The 8,899-nt window shown below is 55.7% G+C and overlaps 2 protein-coding genes across 4 annotated transcripts; one reads left to right on the top strand and one right to left on the bottom strand.

Moving 5' to 3' along the window:
• Window positions 1-1,947: 1,947 nt before the first annotated feature.
• LOC117647283 lies at window positions 1,948-3,291 on the top strand. Of its 3 annotated transcripts, none has more exons than XM_034388988.1 (6): window positions 1,948-2,017; window positions 2,197-2,398; window positions 2,485-2,560; window positions 2,647-2,891; window positions 2,971-3,055; window positions 3,152-3,291. In XM_034388988.1, the coding sequence occupies exons 2-5, from the start codon at window positions 2,244-2,246 to the stop codon at window positions 2,972-2,974; spliced, it is 480 nt and encodes a 159-aa protein (XP_034244879.1). In that variant the 5' UTR covers window positions 1,948-2,017; window positions 2,197-2,243; the 3' UTR covers window positions 2,975-3,055; window positions 3,152-3,291. The 3 variants fall into 3 exon arrangements, with proteins under 3 accessions (XP_034244879.1, XP_034244878.1, XP_034244877.1); XM_034388987.1 differs by having other exon boundaries at window positions 2,002-2,096; XM_034388986.1 differs by having other exon boundaries at window positions 2,008-2,398.
• On the bottom strand, window positions 3,049-8,553 carry LOC117647491. Its single transcript, XM_034389247.1, has 8 exons — window positions 8,308-8,553; window positions 6,429-6,538; window positions 6,200-6,241; window positions 5,903-6,112; window positions 5,502-5,693; window positions 5,027-5,190; window positions 3,317-3,441; window positions 3,049-3,176 (listed from the first exon to the last, which is right to left on the bottom strand). Exons 1-7 carry the CDS (start codon window positions 8,551-8,553, stop codon window positions 3,341-3,343), a joined length of 1,065 nt encoding a protein of 354 aa, XP_034245138.1. The 3' UTR covers window positions 3,049-3,176; window positions 3,317-3,340.
• Window positions 8,554-8,899: the final 346 nt, after the last annotated feature.

Genomic DNA, 8,899 nt, shown 5'->3' with positions numbered 1-8,899 from the left:
ATAGAAATTCCCCGATGTCGGTTACGTGTGAAGACAGCTATCGACTGCCCTGCCGGCCCCTCGGCCTGTTGGCCTGCCCGTCGAAGCCCGGCCGCAGCGGCCTGCAGCAGCCTAGCCCTGGGCCAGGCCGCCCAGGGCGTGGATGCGTCAGTACACCGTGCCCCAGGCCCTGTCCAGTCACACTGCCTGAAACACTCTCAAATGACTTGTATATCGCGTCCTGATCCTGGCCAGGATAGTTGCACTCGTGCACGCCGTCAATCCTTTCGCGGCGCCTTGCCTCCCTTCGACGAAGTCTCGAAAGTCTCCTTCTCTACCCAGTGTCAATTTTTGGATCCAGGCAGGCTAGCCCACCGCCTGGGTGTGCGCAAGATCGGCACACTGGAGGAGGCTCCGATCGCGACATCACGACGGCCGGGCCCGACGCGGATGTCAGTCGCTTTGTTTATGCCTTGATTGAGGTCGCCGGCTGCTGGCTGGGCGTAAGTAAGTCAAGGCAGTTGAAGCATCCTGGCGGACCGGCGGCTGGTTTGGGGTCCCCGCGGATTTTCCACGCGATGCGTCACGAGGCGTTCCGCGTAAGTGTTGCGCCGGTGGGGCGGGGCGGGGCGGGGCGAGGCGGGGCGGGGCGGGGCGCGCGCCAACCGCAGGGGGTGGCTCGTCCTGGACTCGTCCTGGATCCTGGAATCGTTACGTGATATGTGCACCAGGACAGGGAAGCCCACCGTCAGGGCCATGCTGTACGACGGCGGTACGCCTCCTTGTCACCGTCACCCCGCCCCGCCCCGCCCCGCCCCGCCGTGCCCCGCCACGGCCGACGCGGTGCGCGAGCTTGGTGCGGCCGGCTGGAAAAAGAGGAAGAGGCAGAAAGCTTTCTCTTTCACATCTTTGTCCGTCTTGCTCGGCTTGCCCGGCTTGCTGGGCTCTCGTGGAGGGGGAGGGGGAGGCGGAGGGGCCATGTTTAGATTGAGCAGGCAAAGCGAGGCAGGAGCGAACCGGAGAGAGGTGGGGGGAGGGCCGGAGAAGTGGAGGAGGAGGAGGAGGAGGAGGAGGAGGAGGAGGAGGGGGGGGGAGGAGGAGGAGGAGGAGGAGGAGGAGGAGGAGGAGGAGGGGGGGGGAGGAGGAGGAGGAGGAGGAGGAGGAGGAGGAGGGGGGGGAGGAGGAGGAGGAGGAGGAGGAGGAGGGGGGGGAGGAGGAGGAGGAGGAGGAGGAGGAGGAGGAGGAGGAGGAGGAGGAGGAGGAGGAGGAGGAGGAGGAGGGGGAGGAGGAGGAGGAGGAGGAGGAGGAGGAGGGGAGGAGGAGGGGGAGGAGGAGGAGGAGGAGGAGGAGGAGGAGGAGGAGGAGGAGGAGGAGGAGGAGGAACGAGTCAAGACGGACTCGGAGAGGTGGCGGCACACGGCCCGGCTTGTCCGGCTGCTCAGTTGGTCCGAGAAACGGTCCCAGGGTGGCCCTCGGGGTGGCCTGCCCCCGTCAGTCCCACCCTCGGCTAGAGCTCGGGAGGCCGCTGATTCAATCACCAAGATATAGCGCTGCTTTGATCAAAATGACTTGAATAAGGATCACGCCAGCAATCACTTCCCCCTCCCCCTCGCACAATCGAACAACACTTCCAAAGCAAAGCATGCTTTCGTTGCGTCGTTGCCTCACATGCAAAGATTTCAGCTCCAGTAGAGATCCTTCACTTCTCTGCGTTTGCTGCTGCACACGTTTCAAATTCCCCGCGCTAAACCTCGAGTGGACTAGTCGACTGCTTGCTTCGAGTAATCGACTCGTTGCCTCTCGAAACACCGATGGTGCAAACAAAACACCAACCTGACAAACTGGACATTACTGACAAAGTTGCTGCACGTTTACACAGATTATCAAAGAATTTGCATTAAAAACTGATGAAAAGCCGTTGGATCTTCTGATCTTCAAGATATAGACTGGTCCGGTTCGAATGACACTCTTCAAATACGAGCCACAAACTACGTTAAGTTGGCTAGAGTTTTATTGGCGGGTCCTACTGCTACTCTTGGTTTGTTGATCAACAACTCAACATGAAAAAATTGTTCTCTGTGGGCGTTCTTCACATTCTTCGAGATGAAATAGAAATGGTCATGGTCCATCGGATGAACTGCTTTCATGGTGGATGTGAAAATTTCAAATCACATCAAGGAAAAATTTCCATTGTTTTCCTTCCTGCATACCCGACAGGTTAGTCGTTCCACGCACAGGGTAAAAACGCCCTCTATCCCGTTCGTATGTGCCAAAATTTCGATAGAACGCAGTGGCAATGCCCGTCGAGTGACCAGTGTGCACAACTGCAAATACTGCTTCCTCTGAGCACTTCATCCTATGAAAGTTTACAATGTGAGGAAAGCGGAACTTATTCGTACCTCTCCTCCCCTGCAATGTGGTAAGTGTGATGTTCTATTTAAATAATGCAGTTCCGTTGATTCATTTGCGTCAGATTTTCCCTCAACGGGTTTGTGTTGCTTTCAGTTCCAGTCTAAGAGCCCATCACCGATGCAAAGTTGCTTCTCAGCCAAGGACTCCTTCTGTTGGACGAGACGGAGAGGTAGGTTGAATGAAACGAATTGAAACACTGTACCAACCTTGCATGACCATAATATGCTAAAGATAATCCACCATTCATCCTTTAAGGGCTCCCAAGGTATCTTACCAAAGTTGCTGTGCCCCGTCAAATTGAAGATACGCATACTTCTCGAAATGGAGTGCAACTTGATGAAGACAATGAATCTCCTTCTGTTTCTGAGGACAGCATCTTTGCTTATAAGAAAGGACTCATTTCGACGACCAAGAAGGAAGTATTTGCAGGAGGGAAAGCCTCTCCCAGCGACTAATGTAGCAACCAGTATTATTCATCATCAACACTCACAGTCACTGTGGTAAGTTCTATTTGAATTGTAAATACCATATATCTGAAGTACTTTTTGCTTGTAGCTGACGGATTTTTCATAATTGTAGGTAAAAAACAAGCAGGTTTTTCATATTGTACAAAGTTGCAGCCCATATTTTGTGAAAAGTGAAGAGGCAAGAGAATTATTGTCAGGTAAATCCTTTTATTTTATTGTTTAGAAAGTCTTGATCTTTTCGGTTTGTTTGCTAACACTCATGAAGTAAGAGTATGTTTGTTTGGTTTTGTCAGGTATCAGAAGCTAGAGATGTACAATCTGCAAAGAAGAAATGAGCATTTCAGAATTCTAGATGGAAGTGTGCAGTACCGGTATTTCAAAGTTTCAATGTTTCTACCACCACACATTGTGTAAGATAAATATAAGAAACAAGCTTGGCATTTCATTCTGTTACTTACCCATTTCTTTTAACGCTATTAAACCTAAGGATACGGGAAGGTCCCTGGTTCTGGTTCTGGCTGTTCGTAGTTGGTTTCGTCATGTGCTGGGAATAGAGCGGAACACTGCTGTGCCACGCTGGAGCCTGAGAGACGGAGACAGCAGAGTCACAACGTCACTTTTCTGGTTTAAGGGAAATTCATCTCCAGGACTGAAATTTGAATCTAGGCATGAGGTCTCAGACGACAGCCTAACACGGGAACGTTTTCAGGTGTCAGGAGCCGATTGCTCCTATACTTTGGGATCTTAAAGACCATTTCAAGAAAGAATTTTCGGCACCCACAGTTCGTGCTAAAAGTCACTACAACGCCCTAAAATGAAAGTTCAAGGTCAGGGCCGGCCCGTTTTGGCCAAGCCGTCGGACGGCGGCCAGTGGCCAGTCAGTCGGGTCACGCGGCGAAAGTGCGTGTGTCACTTCGAGTTGTCACTCCTAGTGTTGCTAGGCCACTAGGCCGTTGGCATTGCCACCGCGGGTTATACCGAAATCCACCCCACCACTGTTTGGTCAAACCTGAACAGAAAGGAAATCAACTTCGCAAACTGCACGATCTTGCGGAATCCCTGTTTTCCTACCCTCTTCTCGTTCCTTTGTTTCTGTTTCTGAGGGTGGCTCACTCATCCCTGGTGCACCTTGCCTGGGTCGGCGCTTGCTCTGGCAAGCCTTTGGGGACTGTGGCGACTCCTCGGGTGTAAAGGTCAGGCGTGCCTGGCTCCAGTTGAGCCTCCAAACTTCTAGTGGGCCTCTAGCCAGCTTCTTGTGCGACTGTCGTACTTGCTCGTCTGCGCCTAGTGAGTTCCCCAATGTCGTTAAGTCTAGCGAGGGCAAGCGAGCGAGTTGCCTCTTCAGAGTCTCTCGCAATGCCAGAAGGCCGCTTCCGAGCACCGTCTCCGATGACCCTCCTAGCCAGCCCCACTGAGCTTGTACGCGGGCGCGGGCACTTGCGAGATGTCCTGGGGTATTTGTGCTCCACCCCCAAAAACAAAAACAACGAAACGAGGAAAGGATAGGCTCGGATGGTCAGAGGTCCTGCGGTGTGGCAGGGGTAATGGTGTCCCGCACGGTGCTGTGGGTCCTTGGAAAGCCTCTTCTGATCCAATTTATTTCATTTTCAATTTTTAATAGGCTGGGAAAATTCATAAGACCTTTTCAAACTAAAACAATTACCATGGCAAATTGTAATTTCTGCTCTTAAATTTTTTCGTCGGGAACTAAGAATCATCTGCTTTCATGGACGTTCTTTGAAGATAAATTTTTTGGTCAAGTTTATGAAAATTGGTCAATTTTCAACTTTCATTTTAGGGCGTTGTAGTGACTTTCAGCACGAACTGTGGGTGCCGAAAATTCTTTTTTAAGGTGGTCTTTAAGATCCCGAAGTACGGGAGCAATCGGCTCCTGACACCTGAAAACGTTCCCTTGTAAGGAGAAAGTACTCCGAACATTATGTGGACCAAAACTCATGAGCGTTCCTGAATTTTAGGCAAAACTCCTCCAAAGTCAAAGCGTTCCGTTAAAGTTCAAACTTTTCTTCAGAATCCAACTGCGGAGTTTATCAAAACATGGCAGCAGTTCATCGAAATGTGTTCAAAATTAACGTAAAATCTATATCAAAAATTGGTTTGAAATGATCTGGAACGGCAATGTAAAAACTGGGACTGACCAGTGGCGTGGCTGAAGAGCAGCTCGTGGCGCCGCTGCTTGTCCCTGAGGTTGAGCATGACGTCGAGGTGGCCGCGCGGCATGCCCATGATGCCGATGTACGAGGCGTGCTCCCGGACCAGCTGCTCCTCGCTCAGAGTGTAGGCCGCCTCGACGCGCCGCAGCGACTCGGCCAACCTAGTCAACAACAAGACAGTGTGTTTTGAACAGTGGCACAGTGGGCCAGAAGACCGGTGGAGGCGGCCAAAACTCTAGGCGCGTTTTGAGCTCCAGAGTCGCTAAATGAGGTTCGAACCGAACGTGTGACCCCACCAATGGATTGCTCTTCGAACGAGCAATCCATTGGTGGGGTCACACGTTCGGTTCGAGTCCTATTTAGCGACTCTGGAGCTCAAAACACGTCCGGAGTTTTGGCCGCCCCTACCGGTCTTCTGGCCCACTGTGAGTGGCCCCCGCTTGCCATACACTTGCCGCTACTCCGGATGTACCAGGGCAACTCTAGCCGGCCCAGCGCCAGGAGGGTCCAGTGCGGCTCCTCCCCGGGTCGGCCTGGTCGGCCCAGCAGCTCCCTGGTGGCCGGCGACTGGGCGAAGAGGTTCAGGAAGCCGCCGGATCCGTCCTCGGGGCCGTGCAGGATCTCCTCGCGGACGTCGCGGACCTGCCTCCGGCTCTTGTAGCCACTGCAAAAAAAAAAATGGTTTTTATACTGCACATTTAATTTTAAAAAGCCTTCAAAAAAATTTCTAAAGACGTTATTTTCAAAAAAAAAAAAAAAAATCGAAACACGTTTCTTAAAACAGTTTAAAAAGTTCAAAAAACTTTTTCTTTTTTTTTTTCAAAAAATTATTATTATTTTTTTTTTTTTTAAATTGAAGAGTGGTATTTGTGCGAGTCTGACCGGCGGCTGCCGCTCTGGCGCCGCGCCGCCAGGTTGAAGGCGTCGCCGCGGAAGAGGCGGCCCACCTCGGCGTCCACCAGGTTGAGGTAGCGCCGCTGCAGCGCCACCCACGTGACCCGCACCGCCAGCCGCAGCAGCAGCTCCCACAGGCGGGCGTCGCGCTGCGACCAGGACTGCACGCCGTTGGACATGTGGTGGTACCTGGGTCGCGGGTTCGAGTCCCGTCAGAGAAAGCGCTTTTTTGTGTTTTTTTTCGTTTGAGATATTGGTGGTGTTTGGTGCACTTGCTTCCAGGCCGCGCCCTCCCCCATGAGCAGCGTGTGGTAGTCCCTCGCCAGCAGCACCCGCAGCGTGGCCAGGTTGCGCTGCTGCCGCAGCTGCCCCGGACGCAGCCCCGGCTCGCGGATCATGTTCTCCGTGATGGTCGACGAGAAGGTGATCCACTCCCACGTCTAGGGACGGCGGTCGGAATCAAGTCACTGAAGTTAGAGTTTGTTTGCCTCTTTGTCTGGCGGGCCGCCCCACCTGGATGTAGTAGAAGCAGTACAGGATGAGGGTGCGGAGGAAGCGGTCCACCGGGCGCGTGTGGAACAGCGTCAACAAGTCTGCCGGCAGCCCCTGCTGGACCTGCAGCAGCACGGCGAGCACGGTCTTGACGGCGTGGAGCGACAAAGAGTCGCCGCCCCGCCCCCGCCCCGCCCCCGGCCCGTCGTCGGGGAGGCTGTGATTGGCCGTAACTAACTGGAGACGGCGTTCGGGGTTCGGGACGGGCGAGCCGCCCCCTCCCCTCCCCCTCTCCGGTGCGGCGCACATCAAATATCGACCCCCTTTGTATCAATCAAATTGTCCCTTCGCCCCGCCTCACCGCCCTCCCCTCCCCCTCACCGTGTTTGGTTCGTCGAATGCGCCCTCGGGGACCCAGCCGCCGTCCTGCAGACTGATTCCGAGAGTCGTTTCCGTCGCTCTGTCGCTCTCGCACTCCTGGGGCATCCCGTATTGGTGCAAGAGAGACGGAGCGACGAGAACGACTCTCGGAATCAGTCTGCTGGGGCTCCAGGACCAGCGAGGGGCCCAGGCCGCCCGGGCTGAGAGGGCTGAGCGCCCGCAGAAGTGCGGGTAGGCCACCCGCCGGGGCCGCAGGTTGGCCGGGTCTGCCTACCTCGGCCCCCGCAGGGGTTTCTACCGCAGGCGCTACAAAGGGGAGTGCGGACTCCATTTTGAAATGTACACAGAGCATCATTCGGCCCGCCCCTGCATCACAGCGGGACGCGCTAAACAAACACAGACGCGCGCGTAGTTGCAGCTGCAGCGGGCAGACTGATTCCGAGAGTCGTTTTCGTCGCTCTGTCTGTCTCGCACCCATAGGGGACGCCCCGTGAGTGCGAGAGAGACAGCTTTGAAAACGACCCTCGCAATCAGTCTGCTCCCTCCGCCCCCCCCCCTCTTTCCACCTGAGAGTGTACGCGCGTCCCCGAGCAGGCAGAGTGCAGCCGAATCTATTGCCGGGACACAAAGGTGATGACGAGCACGCCGCCACCAACCCCAGCAGACTGATTCCGAGAGTCGTTTTCGTGGCTCTGCCTCTCTCGCACTCGTGGGGCGTCCCGTATAGGGGCGAGAGAGACAGAGCGACGAAAACGACTCTCGGAATCAGTCTGCTAGCAGAGCTGCAACTCGCTGCCTTGTTGTTGTTGAAACTTTTTTTTTTCCGGGGAAAGTAGAAACACCAGACTTTGGCAAGGAGGCCGAAGGACGAAGGGTTCTGAGGCGCGAGCACGCTTAGCTCCGGCTTAGCAGAGGTAGTAGTTTCTAGTGACCCGGAGAGCACCCCTCTCCTCTCCCCGCCCCCTGTGACAACCGTTAGGTTATTTATCGACCATGTTACCACCCCCCGAGTTGCCCCTCGCCCCCTCCCCCTCCCCGCCGCCTTTGTGTCGTGCGTCAGCCAATCGGATGCAGCCTGGAAATAGTGAGAGACAGATAGATGCATCGGGTCATCTCCCATCTCGCGTGCCGCGCGGGGGGAGGGGGTCGACGTCGGGCACGCCGAGCGACGCCGAAGTATCCCGAAGCCCCCCCACTCGGCGGATGCTGCGGGCTGCTTCCGAGAGTCCTGTTCGTCGCTCCGTCTCTCTCGCACTCGTGGGGCGTCCCGTATGGGTGCGAGAGAGACAGAGCGACGAAAAGGACTCTCGGAAGCAGCCCGCAGCAGTCCGCGCGCGTCCCCGTCGGGCCAGGGAGGCAGGCCAGCGCGGCACGCACGCGGTACGGGAAGCACAGCCCGAGCCTGGCGGGGCGGGCTGGCGGGTACAGCGGGTACCGGTGCCCAGCTGCTGCTGCTTGCCCAGGGCTTCCTGGCCCTGGCCGCTCACGGTGCACGGCGCTCTACAGTGTACCTGGAAGAGCACGACGTCCTTGACGTCGCGCAGCGTCACCACGTCCGGGTCGCCGGGCTGCACGCGTCGCTGCCAGTGGCGCTTGAAGCGGACCTGGTCCTTGGCGTCCACCCTGTCCTGGAAGGTGACGTCCAGGTAGGCGAGCTGGCACGAGGCGCCCTGCAGCTGCATGCGCGACGCGGCCCGCGCCGCCGCCAGGGGGTCCACGTCGTGCCTGCGCAGCGTCGCAGTGGTGAAGTGCGACATGGGGTGTGGTGAAGTGGAACACCAAAGCGCAGATGGTGTACAGGTGAAGTGCGGATGATGTCAAGGAGAAGTGCGGATGGTGGGAAGGTGGAGTGCGGATGATGTCAAGGAGAAGTGCGGATGGTGGGAAGGTGGAGTGCGGATGATGTCAAGGAGTTGTGCAGGTGATGTCAAGGTGAAGTGCGGATGATGAAAAGGTGAAGTACGGATGATGTCAAGGTGAAGTTCAGATGATGTGAAGGTGAAGTGCGCATGATGTGAAGGTGAAGTGTAAACCAAGCGGCGATGAAGTGTACGGTGGTGGTAAAGTGTATACCGCCCATAAGAGGTGGCGAAGTTCACAACC

Source organism: Thrips palmi, unplaced genomic scaffold (assembly GCF_012932325.1).
Source record: "Thrips palmi isolate BJ-2018 unplaced genomic scaffold, TpBJ-2018v1 HiC_scaffold_2, whole genome shotgun sequence".
NCBI lineage: Eukaryota > Metazoa > Arthropoda > Insecta > Thysanoptera > Thripidae > Thrips > Thrips palmi.
Note: the sequence above shows the minus strand (reverse complement) of the source record. Positions and strands in the feature narration are given on the sequence as shown.

Bases quoted from the DNA above. Each gene is read 5' to 3' on its own strand.
- LOC117647283 (XM_034388988.1), top strand. From the start codon at position 2,244: ATGTGCCAAAATTTCGATAGAACGCAGTGGCAATGCCCGTCGAGTGAC. The intron at 2,399-2,484 runs GTAAGTGTGATG...TGTTGCTTTCAG, and splicing joins CTCTCCTCCCCTGCAATGTG to TTCCAGTCTAAGAGCCCATC. The intron at 2,561-2,646 runs GTAGGTTGAATG...TCATCCTTTAAG, and splicing joins CTGTTGGACGAGACGGAGAG to GGCTCCCAAGGTATCTTACC.
- LOC117647491 (XM_034389247.1), bottom strand. From the start codon at position 8,553: ATGTCGCACTTCACCACTGCGACGCTGCGCAGGCACGACGTGGACCCC. The intron at 6,113-6,199 runs GCAAGTGCACCA...CCCGCGACCCAG, and splicing joins GGGGAGGGCGCGGCCTGGAA to GTACCACCACATGTCCAACG. The intron at 5,694-5,902 runs GCACAAATACCA...TTTTTTTTGCAG, and splicing joins GGCAGCCGCCGGTCAGACTC to TGGCTACAAGAGCCGGAGGC.